This window comes from Lagopus leucura, unplaced genomic scaffold, assembly GCF_019238085.1.
Source record: "Lagopus leucura isolate 7727_CA_CO unplaced genomic scaffold, USGS_WTPT01 Super-Scaffold_100012, whole genome shotgun sequence".
Lineage (NCBI taxonomy): Eukaryota > Metazoa > Chordata > Aves > Galliformes > Phasianidae > Lagopus > Lagopus leucura.
In genome coordinates this window covers 6,898,838-6,920,833 of record NW_024962267.1, presented here as the reverse complement: position 1 = coordinate 6,920,833, position 21,996 = coordinate 6,898,838, and the positions used below count along the sequence as shown (strand labels likewise).

The 21,996-nt window shown below is 34.9% G+C and overlaps 2 protein-coding genes across 16 annotated transcripts in view; both read left to right on the top strand.

Annotated features, from left to right (window-relative positions):
* CCDC141 (coiled-coil domain containing 141) overlaps positions 1–11,175 on the top strand; it is a 53,959-nt gene extending 42,784 nt beyond the window's left edge. For 2 of the 9 annotated variants that reach the window (XM_042874522.1, XM_042874521.1), the window contains exons 23-28: positions 1,371–2,257; positions 4,089–4,261; positions 9,160–9,314; positions 9,409–9,538; positions 9,633–9,798; positions 10,899–11,175. In XM_042874522.1, the coding sequence (XP_042730456.1) occupies positions 1,371–2,257; positions 4,089–4,261; positions 9,160–9,314; positions 9,409–9,538; positions 9,633–9,798; positions 10,899–11,031 (1,644 nt within the window). In that variant the 3' untranslated portion in view covers positions 11,032–11,175. Of the gene's footprint in view, positions 1–1,370; positions 2,258–4,088; positions 4,262–4,772; positions 9,315–9,408; positions 9,559–9,632; positions 9,804–10,898 lie in introns of those variants that run through there. The other 7 variants (XM_042874524.1, XM_042874523.1, XR_006179593.1 and 4 more) reach the window with 7 other exon arrangements.
* A 5,015-nt stretch (positions 11,176–16,190) lies between these two features.
* Positions 16,191–21,996, top strand: part of TTN (titin) — a 235,824-nt gene continuing 230,018 nt past the window's right edge. For all 7 annotated transcript variants that reach the window (XM_042874689.1, XM_042874688.1, XM_042874691.1 and 4 more), the window contains exons 1-2: positions 16,191–16,407; positions 18,563–18,666. In XM_042874689.1, coding sequence (XP_042730623.1) covers positions 18,576–18,666 — 91 coding nt within the window. In that variant the 5' untranslated portion in view covers positions 16,191–16,407; positions 18,563–18,575. The remainder of the gene's footprint in view (positions 16,408–18,562; positions 18,667–21,996) is intronic.

Below are 21,996 nucleotides of genomic sequence, written 5' to 3'. Positions count from 1 at the left end.
GTGTAGGCTCTTGAACAGAATATGTATAGACCATTAATTTCATTCAGACAGCCTATACTATTTGGAAAATTTGGCCTATGTGTCTTGTTTTTTGTTTTTTTTTTTTTTTTTAATATAAATCTTCAGTGTTTAATATTCTCAAGTCACTTTTGACTTCTTAATATTTAATCTTAATATTTAATCAGATTTGGTTTATTAAATTTGCTGATGTATTTCAAACCAAATAGCCTAGATTTTCTGCCTAGGTGTCTATTAACATGTAATTTAAGAAAGACTTGCCAACCTGGTTGTGTATAAAATTGATATGGTCACTTAGAACACTGATGGTAAGGTTATAAGAGCTGGGTGACAGTCAAATTTGCAAAGTTGAGAGAATGTATGAGGATATTGAAATTAATCCCTAAAAAGAAATATTTTCTAGAAATAGCTGACCATTAGTCAGAACCTCAGTAAAAACACTTGAATATATGACACGTTAGGAAGTATAAATCAAGGTTTTATTTTCTTCTGTGCAATTTGAAAGGTGAAAAATTTATGCTTTCCACCAATTTGGAAATTCAATTTTGATTGTTTTTATATCACTATTCATATTGAAAGACAATTTGAGGTTTGGATCTTATCAGATAATTGTGGAAAACCTTTAACACAAACTTCATCTTTGAAGTGCTTTGAATGCTTTGGATAAAAGTGCGGTGAATGCTGCTCTCACGCCGCATCTAATTCTTTTTTTTAAATGAGAGGTTTTTTTATTCTTGGTAGAAGGAAATAAAAAGAATCTTGACATTGTTTTTTGTTAATATTTGGATGAGATCTTGAAACAACTGGCACAAAATAAAGAAAATACAATGTGTTTGAAAAAATATCTTGAAGATATTGATTTAACTCTAACTCCTCAATACGTGAACATCAAGTAACAGAAGTCCAGTAGCTTGGCTATTAATCTACTTTTATTATGTAAATGTTTCCCATATAAATGTCATGCCACCTCCTTTTGCATGTACACCCACCCACCAAACACAAATGCTATTATGAAAACCTCCTACAAGTCCACAAGTTGCCACTTGTTTACAGATGAAGTACTTTTTCTTATTGTTCCTGTTATGATTAGAACAAATACTTATTATATCTGGTAGTTTGTCCAAACAGTTTGAAATTCTAGTTAGCTGCAGCAAGCTTTTGTGATGACTATCCTTTTCCACCTATTTCTTCCTCTTCTTATGATACATTAATTAAGCTTAACTAGAAGAAAGATTTCAAATATTTTTTGCCAGCTTTTGTATGAAAAGGTGATGGTTTAAATGATAACCTGTTCTCTCTCTCTCTCTGTTTTTCCTTTCTTTCCATTCTTCTCTATCCCCTCCTAATTTAAGGAGAGGAATAAATTGGCTGATATTCCAATTATCTGCCCAGCTGGTGAGGATCTTGTTTCACAGGATACAGAGCTGTCATCTTCAGCCAAAGAGGATAGTTTACAGACTGAATTCCTGGCAGAAGAAATACCCTCTGGAGATGAATACGAGTGTATATCACCTGATGATATCTCTTTGCCACCACTTTCTGAGACACCAGAGTCCAATCTTTTACATTCTGAAACCGAGCTAGAAGAGCAACGCTGTTGTAGTTCTCATAATTTGCATGCCAGTTCATATAGCTTGCAAATGCAGAAAACCTCCAGTGATAAAAGATTGATGGAATCATCTGATCTCTTAATAAATTCTGCTTATGCTGATGCTACAAATACTAGAATGGAAAGGCCATCAGCTCAGCTTGAGAAGTTTTGTATCTCTTCAACAGATTCTGGTCCAAAAGTCAGAGCAGATTCTCCTCTGCCTTGTAGTTTACAAGCAGTATGTGAAGCTAGCGCTGCTTCCTGCACAATAAGTGCCAAACCAGCATATAGCACGATGAGTGAAGCGCGCAAAACACTTTTGCAGCACCTTGAAATTCATAAAAGCATGGCAGAAACACAAGAACAATTGCATGACTCAAATAACTGTACTAAAACCCAGGACAGGCTGCATGCTTTGCCTGATGCATTCTCAGGTTTCGTCTTTCAATCAGACGCCACCAGGAGCTGTCAGAGGCAGATGGTCATCCGAGAAGAGATTAAAAGTGCATCAGAAAAGAACAGCATGGCCTGCCTAACTGGACAGGCTCCTAACTTCTCCCAGCTTCTGTCTAATGTAACCGTCATGGAAGGTTCTCCGGTAACTCTGGAAGTAGAAGTAACAGGAATCCCAGAGCCTACACTGACATGGTGGGTAGCTTACAATGAGAAAAAGTAAATATACCTATTAGTGAGGCACCTTGAATCACTTACAACTATATTCTATTAATCTATAGACTAGACTAAACACCTTCTGTTCTTTCCACTCCACACTTCTGCATGGTTCTCACTTTCAGAATTATTTGACGATTAACCTACTTCAAATAATTGTTGTACATAATTTTAAGTATAATGAGAACACTGAACATCTGAAAGCATATTCAACATTCTTTAAGTGGATTTGTCAAGTATTTTTTATGTTCTATACTTCAACATTCCCTTTGTTCAGTATTGTCTTAAATGCTCACTCCCAATTTACTCTAAATCTGCTTCTTTTTTGAGGTACTTGCCACAGTGTATAGACAGATGGACACAGTTTATAGTCACTAAATATACATAGAGACAAATATATTTATAAATACGTGAGCGAGTTGTTCAAAATTGGAGGTAGTTTACACATAAAAAAAATCTGTCTGAGTACCTTTTATATATATCTGTATTCTTGCACAGTCCTATCTCTGAACTTCTATGTCTAATCAAATTTCTTTATACTTCATCATATCTTTCAGTATGATATTTTAAAAGTTCCATGCAAAACTAGGTACTGGCTGAACAAGAGGACAGGATTTCAAGATTTCAGTATTAGTCCTGTGTTTTTTGGCCTATTTTTCACTAAGTTTTCCCTCATTTGCTATTCCTTCACACTAGACGTTCACCATAGATGCCTTTCTTTTAATGTGTTTAAAATAATATATGCTTCCTAATGATCTTAACTTGAAAATGTTTCTAAAAGTACACATGTAAAGCATATCTATTTTGCAGAAGACAAAGCATTTCAATAAGGCAAACTGTAAGCTGAATTTTCTTCCATGGCACTGAGAAAAATACTGTATTCTGCAATCTTGGTGATATATCCTCTATTGGTATCAATAAAGTTACTTTGCTCTAGATCCAATCATTCCATATACTTTGAGGAGTAGTGCTGGTAAAACCATGTACCTTCAATCTCGTTTTATCACAAGAAAGCATTAGTTTAGCTTGTAAGAGTGTTCATGGTTGATATCTGATCTTTTAAAGAATAGCATTCCACAGAAAGCAAATTAGAAAATTATTAAAATAGATAAGTGATATGTTTATAATTTAAAAATTCAGTATGGTAACATTGAAATCATGTATTTGGTACCAGTGTCAACATTTCATTAGATATACTCTTTGGAAATCACATCTGCGTTCAGGTTAGGTTATGCTGAAATGCGACCAGCTAAAAAGAGCCAGAACTTTCTCTCACTTCCAAAATGTATATTAGTAGGCAAAACCAATACATGGTGACAGACTCTGAAGTTATAGAATATGATACCTGTTCTATCCTGCCTGATGTGAACTACAAAAGTGTGAGTGGGCTGTGGTGGAGAAACAGGTCCTCGCCTCTTCTTTCTGCTGAACACAGATGTTTGGCAATGTCTGTATTGCTTGTGCATCTTAAGATCCTGTTTTCTCCAAACTGAATAAGGATTGACTACTTTACTAGCAAAATTAAGAGTATAGGCCTTCATGCTACAGTCTTGAATACTGCAATGAGATAACTGGGTGACTTGTCCATGCAAAACCATTTTCAAAGCCATGTTTTCCAGAGGTAAGAAAATCTTCTGCAGCAATTTGAAGAATTCAAATATTTAGATATAACTTTAAACATGAGGACTGAAAGCACAGCTGTGAACTTCTTTGCTACTAATTTTGTGTTGTAAGGTTATTGGTAACTTGGAAAGATCTGCTTGGCATACAGTGACATAAATCTGACTTGAAAACTGACTCTCTGCTTCAGGTACAAGAAAGGCCAGAAAGTGACTGCTGATGAGCACTTAACGCTTTCCCAAAAGGAGACAAAGCATACTTTATGTATTCAGAAGGTGTGTGATAATGATGCTGGCCTCTATGTTGCTCGGGCTAAAAATTCTAGTGGCACTATATCATCAAGTGCTATTCTCCGCGTGCAAGGTAACAGGCCACCTATTGCAAGAATAGACTGGATAACAATGTGTATCATTTATATTAGCATATCACTAATGTACTGGCTATTCACAAAATAAGTATGGTACTGAATGCACTGGACTTTGTTCTCACATGCTAAGACAATGAAATTTATTTTCCTACACTGATTCTTTCACCACCTGTACCAAACTACTTTTATGTAACATTTGATATATTGCTTGTTCCTTAATACCTGTGTTATGTGCTTGTTTTCCTTTATCCTAATGAAGCTGAGATTAAAAAAACAAAAACAAAAGTTACAAGGATTTTCTAGAATCAAAGGTCCATTTTTGCATTTTAAGCATGTTGGCATTATGAAGAGCTGAAGTTTTATAGCTACTGCTTGTCTCAGTACACACAGAGTGCTCATATCAACACATCCATTATGGTGGGAAGGGAGAAGGGTGCTGAAATTTATTTTAAACATAAAATGTGCTTTTTCCAATGACATTTTCTCATTTCTTTTTTTCATTTATAGGATAAAGATTCTTAGTATAAAGTGATATATGACAGTGCAGTCATGAATACTGTCAGACTTAAATTTGTCTCATATCAGCAGGTAATCTCCACAGATTAAAGTTGCAACAGAGTTGTGGTAATGTGCACTACAGAAATTTGGCATAGAATTGTCAGAATTTGCGTAAGTAGCACTTAGTGTATCCTAGATAAAACTTGCAAATATTTTTCAAAACAAAACCTGAGGCCTTCCAACACATCCACCTTCTAAAGCAGATGCTTGTGATACTTTTGTCATTTTATAAAAAGTACAACTCTGAATATTTCTAACAATTATAACAGTTTCTAACAACAAGCATTACTATAGGACAAGAAAGATACTATTTTATGGAATGTGCTTTTAAAAAGTTTTAATGCACTTATTTCAGAAAGAATCAATCAAGATGAGGAAATACTCAAAAGCATGCGCGCGTTCTCTCTCTCTCTCTCTCTCTCTCTCTCACACACACACACATCATTCTCCTTTAGTAAGTGGTAAATCCAAAACAAAAACTTGTCTACGTATAACAAATCATAATAGGAACAGCCATGGATGTTATTTATTATGTAATTTGATGAAATCTTTGACAAAAGTATTAGTAAAAGGTTCTGCTTAAATGCTTAAATGAAAATTAAGTCTCTTTAATTTTAGCACTTGTGCAAGTACAGTAAAAACAATTGTGGCAAAAGCTGAATGATTTTTCCTGCACCTTTGATTTGCAGCTTTCATGTTATGTCTATGTTGATATGGAAAATTTAGAGACAGGAAATATTTCTTTTCAGTAAATTATGCAAGATAAAGTAAATAAGTCATTTACCAGGCAGCAGGCTGTGAGCAGAATACATACTTGAACTTGCAGGGGTAGATGAAATTGAAGACTGACATTTAGATATTTTGGCTCAGTGACTATAACTTTATTAAAATTCCTGTAACTTTGAAACAAGAGACGTTCAGAAGGGAATATAACCTCATAGCAATGAGAGAGGGAAGATAATAAGAGGTAGTGAACAAACAGGAACAAAATATTTGACAAAACCCCAAATAAACAACTTTGAGTTTGATCATCTCCTGAAAATGTTGATCCGATCACCAAGGTATAAAAATTAACTCTTTTTCAAAAGTGCTGTTTCAAAGTAAAGCTATTTTTAATAATTAGTATGATTTTTAATCTTTCAATTTTCAAGAAAGTAAAATTCAGCATAGTGTTCTTATGTCTTTGTGACTTCATTTATCTCTGTGTTTGCTGCAAACATAAAGCAAGGAATCTGTATGAGCAAGCTGAATTGCATAACCATTATGTTAGGAAGTGTGTTAAGAACAAACACAAAATGCCTCTTCTATGAATTCTAAGATTTTTTTTTTTTTTTATGCTGAAGAGCTGCCACTGCATGACAATCTTATTTATATCATTCACTTTCTGTTTGGAAAAAATTACTGAGTGATGGCTGTCCTTCAGTCCTCTACTTTTACTGAGAGCGTGATTCTTCCAGAAGCCTGTTATTCAGAAATTAAAAGTACTCATATGTTTTGATTTGTTTTCTGCTTTTCTAACTTTATAGGCCATTCAGATCACTTTAAATCACTTTTGCCTTCAATCTTAAGACTAAGTGCAAGTCCCAAGGAAAAAAAAATTAAAAAAAGAAAACCTAAACAGGAGTGAAAGCAGAGATACTGCTTCCTTTTCCCTTGCCTCTGCTGGAATCTGGCTTTTAAATTAATCATTAACATAAGGCTAGAGACAGGAAGAGTTGTCCCTGATCTGTGCTCTGTAGAGGCTGGACTCAAAGCTTCATCTTAGTTTTAATGTATGCGTGCTCTTCATCTTGAAAGCTGCAAGAAGTTCAGTGCTAGAATGTTCATTGTTTTGTCTTTAAATGAACAGAGAGCAAAGTTGAGAGATATGTTTCTCCTCTGTGGTTGGAGGAGAATCATCTTTGGTGCAAGACGTGTGTTGAGTCTCTCTGCCCTACAGTAGGCAAGGCTGGAACTAGCATTTCAGACTTCGCCCTTTGCAAAAATACACTTTTTAAATCAATACAATTATGTTCTGTTTTTTTTCCTTTATTCTGAATCATGGTTCAATAACTCATGAAATGAGACTTGTGGTTTAAGTTTGTAATTTCCATATTTATTTTCCTCTTTTTTTTAAAAAAAAAACATTTTGATAGTCTTTTCGGTAGCTAATGTACTGAACGAGGTGTGGAAGGTAGTTGATCTTAATGGACTTTTTGAATGCATTGCTTAATGAAATTTGACTTGATAGTCTGGAAGACTTCCCAGATGAGGAAACTGCATTGATGTTATATCCTAGTTGATCATTGCTATTATGTAGTGTTAAAACTATACCCATGCTCAATTTCTCAGTTTTGTTGGCTGGAGAAGGACATTCTTAAGCCAGTGAATTTCAGCAATAATTTCTAAGCTAGACTTTTTTTTTTTCCTTTATATTTCAAGTAGCAAATACTTTACTTCCTCTTTCTTTTAAATGTTATGTAGAAGCAAAAAGTACATTTGGCTGGCTTTTGTTCTGGTTTTGATGCTTTCTTATTTTACAGTACTGAGCTTCTCTAAATGCAGTCACAGTTTTGAACCTATAATTATGTCAAGATACCAGAATATGAACATCTTTCTGAATCCTCTCTTAAAAAGCAGACTTAAATATCCCTTTAGCCTTGCAACATAAATACTCTAATGACACACATTACTAACCTAACCTTACTTTCTCCTTCTTTATATACAGAAGCTTATTAAGAAAGAGTTAAACAAGATTGACTAGAAGTGGAACTGTATGAAAGGGTGCTTCCACAACATGTATAAATTTTAAGGGGAAGGGGCTAATTCTTTTCATTTTTCAAGAGAAGCAGCCTGACTGTGGGTCTTGTATGAGTTAGTAGGCTAAGGGAGGCTGAGGCATTCCTCTGGTTGTGTTTGAATCAGATGTGGATGGAGCTGCAATGGAGCAGGTGGCTTCCTCTCAAATGACTGGTAAGGTATGCTTATTTCTGGACCTTTCTCTGGAGACTTTGCAGGTTAAGCTAGTACACTGTGTGTGTGTGTTTCTTTTGTGACTCGGGGGAGCTATGTCACTAAAAATTACAAGACAGATTCTCTTTAATGAGTTTACACCATGATATTCAAGGACAATGGAGTTCTGGATAAGGATATTCAGATCATAAACATTTTTCCTACCTGAAGCCATCAGAATGGGTTTTCAGTAGCCTAAACAACCTGAAATATTTCTTTTTGTGAAGCAGGAAAAAGTGGGCATGATGGTGATAGATTGATGGTTGGGCTAGATGGTCTTAAAGGTTTTGTCCAACCTTAATGATTCTGTGATTCTGACATTTAATCACGATATAATGGGAAAACCATTGGTGAAATATTGTTACTTTTTGAAAATTGTTATCAGGCTGTGATCACATCATTTTACATCAGATTGCTGCGATGTTGAGTTCTAAAGCATGTTTTTCCAAGAGTTATAAGCCACTTAATAGTTTTCTCTGCATGTATTTTTCTCTTTGTTGCCTAGAAATTGGTCACTCTAGTTTTTACGTTCTGCTGACATACTGATCCAAAATCAAGATAATATCTGATTGATCACTGTCATGCTTCCATTCAGATCTGATTTTTTTTTTTTTGATTGGTTGATTCTCTTATTGAAATCTGCAGATTCAAAAACCTGCTTCAGGTGCATGCAATGAAATCATGGTGGCAGCTTTTGTATGCCAGCTTTCAACAGCTGAGAATGGCACTGGTTAATATAGACTTTAGGTTAGCAAGAATATGAGAGTGAAATGTATACACTTCTGCTCTGTGTTGTGGCCTCAGACCTACAGTATGGAAATGATGCAAAGCAGCTTACATCAGCAATCAGTTCATTAATACAGGGGAGTGAAAATGTTTCACTCCCCACACTGATATTTTGCAAAAATATCTAGCTCGGTCATCATATTTTGGATTCAGATGCTGGGTGCTTTCGTGAGATGTTATTTTTTGCTTCAAAATCAGAAGAAAGGATGTGATGTACAATAGTGCACTAAATACGATAAATAACTATCTTAACTATGTTCCTTTAAATTTATGTGGAATATTCATCTTCTCTTTACTGAAGCATAACAATCAACATAGTTACCTACTACCTGTACAACAAACATGATTCCTTGACATTGACATGGAACTAATATCACTACATTGATGCATGAAATTATTAGATGTTTAGTCTGCATGTGTTTCAGCAAACTTTATATTATATAGATAAGTGAAGTCTGCTTGTTCCAGTCTTGCAGTGTTGTAAAATTCTAACTATTAAAACAGATATTTCTTTATCTGCTTTAGTGGTGCCATTTAAAATACAGTGCATTTTTTTCAGTACAAGGAAAACAGCCAAATTTCGTACAGAAATTTGGACACACAACTCTTCAAGAAGGAGAAGATTTAATCCTGCATTGCACTGTACGTGGAAAGCCCATACCACATGTCTACTGGAGCAAGGATGATATCCAAATAGTTGCTGGAGACATCAGTGTATGTTCTAATGTTCTTGAAATGTTTCTCAGAGAAAGATAATATATTTTGCTTTATGCTAATAATAATCTCCTATGTGCATTCTATTTTACAGACTGAGAAATTAGGAGATAACTACTACCTGTTAAAAAGAAATGTAGCTCTTGCTGATACTGGGAAGTATATCTGTGTTGCCAGCAATGAAGTTGGAAAGGCATGCTGTTCTGCTATAGTAACAGTGATAGGTGATTCACCTTGGCCAAAGGTATGCTTTAAGGCATGTTGCTGTATTAAATGAAAGCTTAATTTCCAATTTTGGATGTGTTTGTCTCATTTCAGAGAAAAATAAAAACCCAGAACTTTTCACTGTAAGTCAGGCTAAATCAGAATGGGAAAATGGGTACTTCTCAACAAAAGGGGATGTCACCACAGCTGAACATGTACAAGACCAGGACATGTATTGTGTGAGAGGCCAAATGCCAGTCTCTAGGCATCTCCCAGTAAGGTGTGTTACATCTCGTAATAGTTAAATAGCTGCAGTAACCTTAATTTACAAAGCACTCATATAACACTCTTTCTGATCCTTTGAATTTTTGCATAATGTAGAGCACCCGATGTGGCTGCTTCTATGCTTTTGCATTTATCTACACCCAGTGGTATTAAATTTTGTTGAAGACTTCATAATATGATAGAAAATGAAATTTATGTGAAACAGAGTATTCAGTGATTGTTTTATTTTTTGCTTTAATCTAGGTATCTTAATCTCAGTATTAACTTACAAATGAACAATTTAAGGGTACAAACTATTCCAGAAGTTCAGATATTTTTCCTTTGGTTATGCAGTGAGTTCTTGACATGACCTAAGAATACAATTATTTTTAGCATGTTGGCATTTTCTTTTTGAGGGACAAAAGTGTTAATCATAAACTTTTTTTTAACATCTGCACGACACTAATGAATGTTTTGCAAAAGCCTGGTATTGCTTTCTCTGCAAAAGCAAGCTGATTAAGTAGGGCAGCTGATATTTTCTATGTACGTATATGTATATATAAACACACACTAATTCTCTCATTACAGCGGAATGTCGCTCAGTGTTGTTTGAATTTATTAAATGAAAGAAATATATACATGCACAAAATCCTCCAGTAGTCATGATTTAAAATCAGCTGATTAAGCATTGATTCACAAGTTTTATTTTGTTTTTTTTGTATCGCTGTTTGTTTTCTGTATCACTGTGAGATGACAAGTATTCCAAAGCACTGGAATCAAATATAAAATTACATTAATTATACTTGATGCTGATGTATAACTCAGCATATTCAGCATGATTAAAACATGGAGACTGTATAGAAAGATCAGATTTCCTTTTTCATTATTCTCCTGTTTCTTATACCATAAGTACCCTCCAATTATTTGTTATTGTTAGTAAGATAAAGGATAATTTATGTTCTGTATGGAGTCAGTGTGTATTTTATCTTTAATTTGTTATCATCTCAAGACCAAGAACCTATATCAACCACTACAATGCTGCTTATGAAAGGGAATGTTGCAGCTGCCACAATTTAAAACACAGACAATATAAACTGTTTATTTTTTAAATAAAAGGTTTGAAGAGAAACTGTGGCTTCAAGGAGTGTATCTCGAGCTTGTGAGACCACCAGATATTAGCTTCAGTCTGGAACATGTTCCTGGTTTACTTCAGCCTACTGCCAAGGATCAGAAGATGAACTGCGATTAATGAGGGGGTTCATCTTGTTTCCTGTTTCCCTGTGTGATGAGAAAATGAATATTTCAGAGCTATTTGATGTGTATCTAGGTTGAAATTTATATTTGATTTCTCTATAAATCGTTATTAATAAAACTCACTAATGCCCAGCAGTAATTAAGCAGTGTTCTGTGGGTTTTTTTCTGGTGTGTTGGACAAATCGATCAGAATAAAACAATGGGAAAAGAGAGAATTGAGCCCTTATAAATTGCAGGCTCATCAGCACCAACCATTTTGTACTGTTACAATCAGTGGCATCAGCTCTTCCCTCTAGCTTGCGTGGAAAATTCAGACACAAATATGGCTTTCATATATTGCTTATAAATATTCCTGCAAATTAAATATTGTGTTCGTTGCCTTATTCCTAAGAAAATGCTTTGGCATTTCCCAGAGGGACTGTGCATCAAAAGAAATGGTAAATAAGTGTTGCAGTTTTGTGTAATGCTTGCTTTGTACCACGGATGTTTTCAGGGACCAGGCATTCTCTTTAAAGCAGTATAATGGAGAAGTCTTTAGCTAAATGGCTTCTGTCTTCATGATTGTATTACTGTGATAAAGCAGTCCATTTCAAGCTGGTGTGTGCCACTGTAGTCTAGAAGAGTGGAACTAGTTTCAAACTTGCTTTAACCAGAGATTTCACAGCTGTAAAATTACTCATGACCTGCAGCATCTTTTCATAGTATAGAGAAAACCTGAAAAGAAAATGAGCCTTTTGGATTGTAGGGCAACCATTAGCAAGGTGAAAGTTTTGCTTCAAGGTGTCTTTTCAGCTCATTGCAAAGCTCCTTACAAAAAATGAGGACATCCGAAGTGCCATCCACTTGCAGAATTGGAAAAACTGGTTGGGAAAAACACCTATTTCATCTGGTTATTTGGCATCATAACTAACAATAACTAGTTTGATTTGGGACTATCTGCTATTCAGCTTCTGACTCAAGTTTTCTAAGTCCTAGCTTGCAAATGATTTATGCTACTCAGACTTCTGGCTCGTACAATACAAGTTAGTGTATGTTTTCTTCAACTGCCAGTTATAAAACAGTTTGTCATTCTTTCTATAAACATTTATCAGTCCTATGCTGGATTTGTATACCACAGCAATGCACTTAAGAAAGGAAGCATACCAGGTTTAAGTAGCACAGCATCTTTGTGCTTCATCCAAGTAGATGTCATTTGTGCAAAACAGGGAAGGAAGTCTCTACAGATTTCCTTCCAGGCCTAACACCAAAGCATTACACAAGTTTCCAACAAGGTGCAATTTGGCTGATAGTAACTTAGATTTCTCTCCAAGTTAAAGCACAAGCCTAAAGACAAAGCAAGAAGAAAAAAATGCATCACATATGTGTCATCGCCTGATCACATAAATCACTTGTGTGACTTTACAGAAAAGTCAGTGGCATCCTGCCCATAAAAGAGTCATAAGACCATGTACATGTGCGCATAAATATAGACCTGAAGACAGAGGTTTGCACTCTTTTCCTTTACATAGTGTCTCTCAATTTTTTTTTTTTTTAATGAAACAGACAAATATCAAACATGAAGTGAATTTTGTACAATTACATTTTTATGGCATTTCACCAGTATACGTATTCTTTTTCAGGTGTTTCACAGAAAATATTGTTACTGTAGTCAGAGGAGTGACTGAGTACATATCAGATCCTTTGAAAAAAAGAAAGAAATCACCTTAGAATACATGTTAAAAGTTTTGATTCCAAACAAATAAAACGCCTGGCAACCTTATTTTGGCAGTGAGAAGCACAGTTAATCACTGAAATGGTTTTCAAGAATGTATCAGTTATGAAGCATGGTAAGTTTGATAAGCTTTTTCCCTTTCTTTTTATAAATCCTTGATGCCCAGGAACTTGCTAAAAGTTGCAAGAGTTTTCACAAAGCATGTATCTATCAAATTCTAAGAACCATCTTATGCTACTTGTTATTTTCCCCAGTATTATAGTTTTAGTTAATATTTTGTGAAAAGAAATGGAGCCATTAGATTATATATTTTTTACTCAACCTCATAGGTCTTGTTGAGAAGACCCTGTATACTAAGGTGAGATATTAAGTATTTTTTTTTTAATATTCCTTCCTTGTTCTGCATATGTAAATATATATATATATAATACTATGGAAGGAAAACTTGGGAAAAACTAAATCTAAAGCAACATCTATATGTCTTCTTCTTAGATAATTCCAAGAATGCAACGGTAATAACAGCCACTGAAATTTCTATTTAAGAAATAATAATTAAAAAAAAACAAAAACAAAAACATGCAATTTATGTGGTTAAAAACAAAACAAAACAAAACAAAAAAAATCACAAATTTCCACTTCAAAAAAAAACGTACAGTGAAAACTTGCCTGAGCAGCAGTTGGAAGCTTTCAATATTCTGGAAAGAATGATATTGTTTCTTAGCTCTGACAGTTAAAGTCGTGATTTTCAAGGTATCTTCCTGCAGGCCTACTCACATAATTATTCCATTCATCAAGTCAATAGCATTATTGATTTCTATTTAGAACAATAATCTTCAATTATGTTGAAGATTATTTACTACTCCTCAAATGTATTTTTGGCCTATAGTGTGATGCATATTCTGCAGTAGCATTGGCACTATAGTTTATACTTCAAGTTATAGCCAACTTAAGCTAATGCTGAAATTTATTAATAATCCTCATTTCTATGTATACCAGAAAAAAGTCTCTACCTGGCTTTTGCCTCAACTGTGAGTAAAGAAATATTGCCATGTTCTTACCATCAATGTCTTTGCTATGCAACATTAAGACTGATTTCATCTTTCCATTTGCACATATGTTGTTGATATGACACTAAACATGCAGAAATCACACTTGTCTGAGCCAAGTTGTTTTTTTTAAAGTAATGTAATTATAAATCATTCATATTTTCTTAAGAGCATAAAGAAATATTTTACTGTTTTCTTCATTTCTGGATCTACTAGTGATACAAAAATATGTTACAAAAGTACAAACATTTATTAGGATGCAAATCCTAATCCCAAAAAAAGTCCTAACATTTAGTAAAACGAGTATAAAATTTCACTGAGAAAAATGGGAAGGAGCTTGTTTTAAAAATACAAAATACATGGTTCACATATTTGAATGCATTGCAATGTTTTTTAATATCTATTAACAATTATTGATTTGATTGAAATTGCAAAAATTGAACTTCTTGCCTTCTCATCTTCAAAACTGGCAATTTTCATATCTCTTTCACTTAAAAATTATCACAATTTCCTAAACATTCTCACTGTTTATCTTCAAAAAGCTGGCTGCTTTCTGTTATTGAATACTGGCTGATAACTGCCAGTTTCTTCTTTGAGCTGATTTTTCACTGAACATTTGAGTGTTCAAATACAGGATAAAATTACCGTCTGCTATTTTAGCAAGTCTCTGTTTAGAATCAGAAGTGAGATACCCTTTACACAGATTTCTTCAGACGTCTTGTAGCCAACTTGTCTTCCTTGCTAATGAATGCGCTCGTTATCATACTAAGTCTTACACAGAGAGATTAGGTTATCTGACATCTGTTTGCACCAACAAGTCAAATATAAGGCATAGTGCTCTGACTTTCAAACTCTGTGGGGGGTTTAGATGGTACCGATGTAGAAGGAGGTTTCAGTTTCTGTTGCAGTTGCCGCTGCTGCTGCATGCCAAGAATTAGCTGTAAAGTTGACTTTATGAGATGGATAAACTAAAGGGCAGAGAGGCCACAGCAGCATGTCCTTTCTGGTTTCTTTCAGTTCTATGAACTGTTGTATAATACCCCTTGCAGGAACTGCAGTGTTATCTCCTCTTAGCAATTTCTGGAGATCAGGCTGAAAGTTTTCTTCAGGCTGTTTTCAAGCCTTAGTGCAGATGATATTACAAAACTCTAGTCTGTTTATTTTTCTAGACATCCTTCTTATATTGCGTTCCTGAGTTGATCTTTCATTTGCGTGTGGTGTTTTGCACTCCTGAAGCCTTTTGGCTGAGGAAGGAGATGGGTGCTATGAAGCTGCTGGGCTCCTCCCTCCCTTAGCAGCACCAAACCTGTGACAAAAATGGCTTTCCTATGTGTTGGAGGGATTTTCTTCAATGCAGATCTTGGTGACAGCACATTGAAGTGCTCTGCTTATGAATATAGCAAAAGCTTGGTTTAAGCACATAAATAGTCTTATGAGCCAGTTCTGTTCTTAAAGAGTTTCCTTAATGTGAGTTAGATGCATTTCGTTTTCATAGAGAAGCAAATGTAAGGCTGTGGTGATACAGCTCCCATTCCATCTATAGGCAACAGCAGCTTTCTAACTGACTGCTGTCTCCGAAGCAATTAATAGTGCAATTAGCTGCTTGGACTGAGAAGTATGGGCAGTGGAAGCTTGCTAACTAATATGCCATGGATGATTAAATCTGCACTCTGCCCAAAACCGTCTCTGCACAGAAAAGCTGTTAGACTTAAAATTTACTTATGAAGCAATTGTAGTCAGTTAGGTTTTGTTCATTTATGTTCACAAATCTTGTATTTCTGCACTCTGCCTACTATTGTTTAAGCTTGAATGTTTGGCACATCCAACTGAAGAATCATAAATGAAATTTTAAAAATCAGAGTCAAATCCACATATCATCAAATACAATTTTGCAACTCATGGGAAAAAAAGATATAATTCAAACAGTGTATTCTAATAGCATGTGGCCACATGTCTGAGATCAGCTTACTTATTTAGTCTGGTGATTGACAGATGCATTTGGTATCTTCTTAGATATTTTATAGGGAAAGAAAATAAGGTTAAATCTTAACAATATGACTACTACTGACTCGTCTGTGTCCTCTGCCAAAATTCTTACTTATTGCTTATTTCCTCTTGTGCTTATGACTTCAGAAATCTGCTGTGGCTTTTAAACTGTGCACTGCAAACCAAACTGAATTATAGACCCAAATCTTTGGAACAGATGCTGTTTCCTCAGTGAATCCCTTTTGTGCTTCCAAAATTAGCATTGCCAATCAAACCAACAGGTGGTGTATGGTTACACAGTGGATCCCCTCTCACAAGATACTTTCTTTCAGGAAACCAATCAGAACTGGCGTGATGATGTAGACCTTGTCAGCAGAGCTGGGGTATATAAAGTAAAACAACTATGTTAGCACTTCTGAGCAGTCGTGCATTCCCCGCCTCGCCTCGGGTGTAGGGATTGCAAAAAACAAAACTACACTGTCAAGACTGTGTAGTTTTGTTTTTATGGTTAGAGGCTCATCAATTCTCATGCTGGGATTGTCTAAAAAAATCTTACTCTGGATAAGGACGTCGTTCAAGAAGATTTCGTTGGGCTTAGCCCACTCCTACAGGCACTTTGAGATCTCAGGTTAGTAATGTGTTTCTCCTAGTGTAACTGGTGTTCTAGTAGTCAATAAGCTCGATCTGCTCTCTATTATATATGTTTACTCGGGTGAGGTATATATTTCAGAGTATGAGCATGAAGCACATAAACTCTTTCGGGATTGTCTTAAATTTCATGGGGTAAGTTATGATAACATTCAGTAAAGAGTTGTTGCAGTATAATTGTTATTAAAGTTGATGTAAGTGAAGATTTGAAGAGGGCATGGAAACATCTGCTTAACTTAAAAACTCCTTTCTGCTGGGGAGTGTTCAAGGTTATGGTACCAAGAGATAAACCGAGAAGCTCCAAGAATAGCTCTGATAAAATGCATGTGGTATCAGCTAAGCACTGATGACTTTTTAAGGGAATCAACTGCTAAGGTATCAATTACATGGCAGCTCTGGAACACTTGTCTGTTGTCATTCATAGCCAGGAAGGTTATTTCTGGAACATGACATTTCAGATGCATACTTTCAATCCTAATTATACAAAAAAGCCTTATAAGATCAGATCTTCAACATCAAAATTTGCCTTGACAAATCAAATATGTGAATTTTATGTGTACTTAATTGAATGATTAATAATCTATTCTGATGTCTGAAAATTATAATATTTCACAATGTTTAAATACTTAAAAGATTATTTTCATGTATATTATCTGAGCATTAAAACTTACAGCTGAAGTAGATCTCAGTGAATTACACATGAGAGGAATTTTTCATCAAATGCCATTCAGAGAACTGATGTTGTTTTAGGATGAAATTTGGTCATATTTTCCCCCATGAAACTGTAAACTATGTTAAAAGGCTGTTCCTCTTCCAAGTTTGAACAAGTATCCAGATAAAGGCAATAAAAAACAGCTCAGAATTCCTGCAGAATATCTCATTCTGTCCCTCCACTTTTTTTATGATCAGATCAGACATGAATTTCAATGAGAGAAGTTCTTCTGAAGAATTTCCACACCTTTGAAAGGTGGAGTCAATTTTGTGGAGTAAAGGTGGAGTAAAATAATTTTGAAAGGCGCTTCACCTTCTCATTAGTTTTTAAGCCTGGAACTGACGTATAATCAAGTTCAAAAGCCAAAGTGAGCACCAGAAATTTGTTCAAGAGAAATGAGTTTGAAAGGGTTATGAAATTAACTTTTTGTTAGTAGACCGTGATACATTCATGGGAAGTTTTTTTTTTTTTTTATGAGAAAAAAATGTAACTTTAATTTACTATATGAATGACACTATTAAGAAGATACTAGCTAAGTTTTTAAAAGCTGCATATTTAAAGCCTTGAGTTTAAATTCAACATCACTACCTAAATAGTTTCAAGCAAACATAAAATACTTCTAATGCAGAAGCCTTTTTAGTGACAGTGTTCAATTTCAAAGTAGGATCTCGTCTCATAAGAGAAGACAAACCATTTTTCTTTGTGATTTCACACGGGTCTGCAGTTGTTCAAACCATCAGTGTCAGCGGCTACCTTATACCCTAGCTCACATTTCGAAGGTGGTTGTCTCCCCATATTCAAAATTCCACTGAGATACTCTCTAAGAAAGAATAGAATTTTATCTGCATCTATATAATGCCAGTATGATTCTGTGTAAAATGAAATTATTCCTTATTTGCAGATTGCCTTTAAAAGAGAGCCTCCTGGCAACTTTTGATTATTAAAATAGATAGTAGACCTTCACATTTTAAATTGCTGCTTACTGGCCTAGTTATCTTCCCAATGGAGGATGCAAATAATTCGCAATACCAAAATATTTTCAGATCCTTCCAAAGAACTTTTACACAGAGATTGTTTTCTCTTTAGGTAAAGGAGATTAATGGAAAAATAGAGGGTAGATGTCCTGTTCAAGGTCATGCAGTGAGTCAAGTGGAACTTTTTCTCCTGCTGCATATTTGTAATGCCAATTCATAGCTGTACTAAATATGTTTCACATCCAACTCAGTTAAGTGTGCCCTAAGATTAACTCGCTACACAACCTTGTAAAAATCTACATTCTTCTCATTTCACTGAGTCAATGTGATTTAAAACTAGGAATGAATAATTACAATTAATTACAGATATTCCTAAAAACCAACAAGAAGGATGTGTGTATAGTAACAAAATGACCAGTGATTTCTAATCATGTTCTTGTTGTTTTCAGAGTGCCTGTAAAGATGACAACGAAAGCACCAACATTTACGCAGCCGTTACAAAGTGTTGTGGCACTGGAGGGTAGTGCCGCAACCTTTGAGGCTCATATTAGTGGTAAGGTTTTGATTTATTCTTGCAAGATTAATTTTTGTTGTTATTGGTAACATTCATGCTGTGGAAAACAAATGAAAACACTTTGCATAGCTCATAATCTGAATGGATAATGTTGAGAGCTGAATGTGCAGAATGACCAGAATTCAAGCAGTGGTGGTCAACGCTGTGAGGTGCTGTCAGGTTTTCACAAACATTCTGCATAAAGTTAAGATGGCTCCGAGGAAATAGCCAATCATCCTGCCAGTGAGATTTGTGTTAAGTTCTCATGTATGTTACAATCATCAAAAATAGGGAAAACAGCATAAAGAATGGTATGTAGATAAAAATGCATACTGTGCTAATTAGAGACCCTCATATCAATGCAGAAAGGGTAATCTTGTTTGGATGATAACGAGATGGAATGAGGAACCTAGGCACAAAACCGAAGCCAGCTTTTCATTGATGTGATGCTAACCCTTTTATTTTTCTGGCTAAGCTGCATTTCTCTCTGTGTGTCCTTGAGTTTACTTAATCTCTGCCAGAACTCCAAAATTAAAATCATGACATCTAGGTGTATGTTGTCCATCTGGTTAGCCAGATAGTAGAAGCATATGGTTATCATGATTGTAATACAAGGCTGGATGAATAGAACTTCACAGTTGTTGCTGAAATTTAAAGATGTCACATTTTAAAGGATATTTCATTTTGCCATTCTACCCTAAAATGTAGAAAAAAACCCAAGACCCTCAGCATGTAAACCCTGAGACCAGGTTTCATAGAACCAACACCCTGTTCTAAGCGTGTCTCTGACCTCAGCAGTGACTAAGGAGAAATGGCACATGTTCTTGCTGAGGGAATTATACCGTCTTAGAGGCATTAACAATATGATAAGCCACATACCATAAAAAATTCTTCTGAGTCTAGAACTACCCAGATGCTCTGTGACAGGTGCGAACACATGATCTGTCCATCTATAAAGCGCTGACATCTGCGGTCCACTGGGGCTCATCACTTGGACATTTTGGTGAGCTCTAGTTCACAGAAGACATTTGAACACCTCTATTACTGTAGATTACATCCATAATAATTTTTCTTACCATATTCTTCTATTTGGTTCTCTGTTCTTCAGTTAACTGCCTTGTTGTCTATGCATTTCAATTTTCAGTTGAAAATTTAATTTCAAACAAATTCACTGACCCTTACAGAGAGATATTTGCAATCAGACTTAATAAGATTGCTAGTGCTACTTCTCAACGTGTGATTTCAACTCATTTCATTTATGTAAATACTAGTAAGTTCTTAGGAAGGGAACTTGATTTCCTACTTTAAGGTTTTTTTACCTGTTTAAAATTATGGTAAATATGGTATAGTTCAGTACCAAGTCTTATGTGAGAATATTTCCTGTCAGCTTTTATTCACCTCATATTGTAAGACTCTTTATCTTTCCTACACCACAGAAATCCACCAAGACTGACAGATATGACAGTGTTTTAGTTTTTCCAATAGATAAAAAAGTGAAAGATTTATTTCTTGATCTAACTGCATAAATAATGGACTACAAAGCTTTATTTCTGCTATATAGTTTGTTTTTTTCCATAACTCATTAATGGTTTTGAAATTGAAACTCAAGCTTTCTGTTTATCTCTGATAACATTGCCCTTTATATACAAGTATTAATACAGAGCTGCCATTTGAACGTGAAAAGCTTACTTTATGTAGGGGTACCGACATGATCTCAGCAACCATTTGTGATGCAATTTTGCAGTCTGTAACTGGAAAAAAATGAACTATATTGTGTCAGATTGTGTATCAAGTGACATGATGTGAAGCTCTGATAGTTGATAAAAATACCCATTGTCTCCCTGTACACTCAGAAAACTCAGATCATTTAATAACCATGATTCAAAAGCAGTAAATTCTAGAGCAGGTGGTAAATAATCAAGTGGTAGCCGTAGTGGGTGAGCAATGACTGAGAGGACATGAGATAGCACATCACTGTCTATAAGGTTTGCAGTGCTGCTGGTGTTAGAACTGTGCCCATCTTTATGTTTCCGCATAAGTGAATTTTTGATGTATTACCTGATGCAAGGCAGAGTTTACACTCTACATATTGTTGAAAGAATCATAGATTTTGCATAGATTGGCAGGTCCCAACATTTACATCATTGCCAGGACAATTTAGTAGAATTCAATTTCTTAAACACTAACTTGCGGAAACTTCAGATTCATGTTCTTCTTTTTGGCAATTAACTAAAAAATTTGAGTAATTTTCAAATGAAAAATAATTTTTCAGTAGTTAGAATTTAAGTCAAGTATAAAAGTAAATCTCTCTTTAATAGTGATAATCTGAAGACTGTGTAATTTGGTCCCTAGCTTTATGGGACGGTACTTGTGTTCAGATTATTCAAATGACTTCTAACTTTAAATCTCTTGAACATAACAGTTTGAGATGTCAAAATAGCCTCTTTTTTCTTTTTTAATGTATGCCCTGTTCAACCTAGTGCACCAATCTGTGTTCAGTAATCATCATATGACACTGGACAAAGAAAATAAATGATGCTGGCAACATTTCAAGCAATTCACTATCGGCTATGTAATTCTCAGTTGCTTAGCTTAGGATGTGTTGAAAGTGATATGCAGAAATTTAGAACGCATAGCTAGGATCAAATCAGGGAGATCTGCTGGAGAGGCTATGTTTACAGTGATAATGCCCAAATTGTCCTGTACTTGTAGTTCAAAATTGCATTATACTATCCCTATCACAGCTATTTAATAACTTCCATTGGTGAAATTAGCAATGCTTAAGTCTACTTTTCCATTTTAGACTTCTAAACTCTTTTAATACTAACCTAATTCTCTCAGTGTTTGTATTCTACATATGTACTTAGTTTTTCAGCTGTGAGTAAAACCTGAAACTTTTCTAACCATCTGGTGTGACTGCAAACATTGAGTAAAAGCTTCCAAATACATATCTCAGCTTCTCTTTCATTTTATTCTCAAGCAGTCATTATCCTGACACATTAAAACCCAACATAATACATTTATAAGAGGATTTATCCATAAAGGAATCTAAGTTCTGTGGTCCTAGAAATTTCCAAACAACGGAGAGTGGAAATGGGAAAATTAGAGCAGCAGTAATAATTGCAGTCTTTCATTCCTGAGTCAATTTGTAGTGTTTTCACTTAAGCAAGGAAGTCTATGAAGTAAATATGGCCAGATTTTAATTTTGCAGAACTGATGTTCCAGATCAAGAAAAGATTTTGCTCTGGAACTGTCTGTTTAAAGTAGCTGCTCCCCTTGAGAAGCTCATTAAAAATAAATAAAATTGCTAGTTTATCAAAAGTGTTTTGG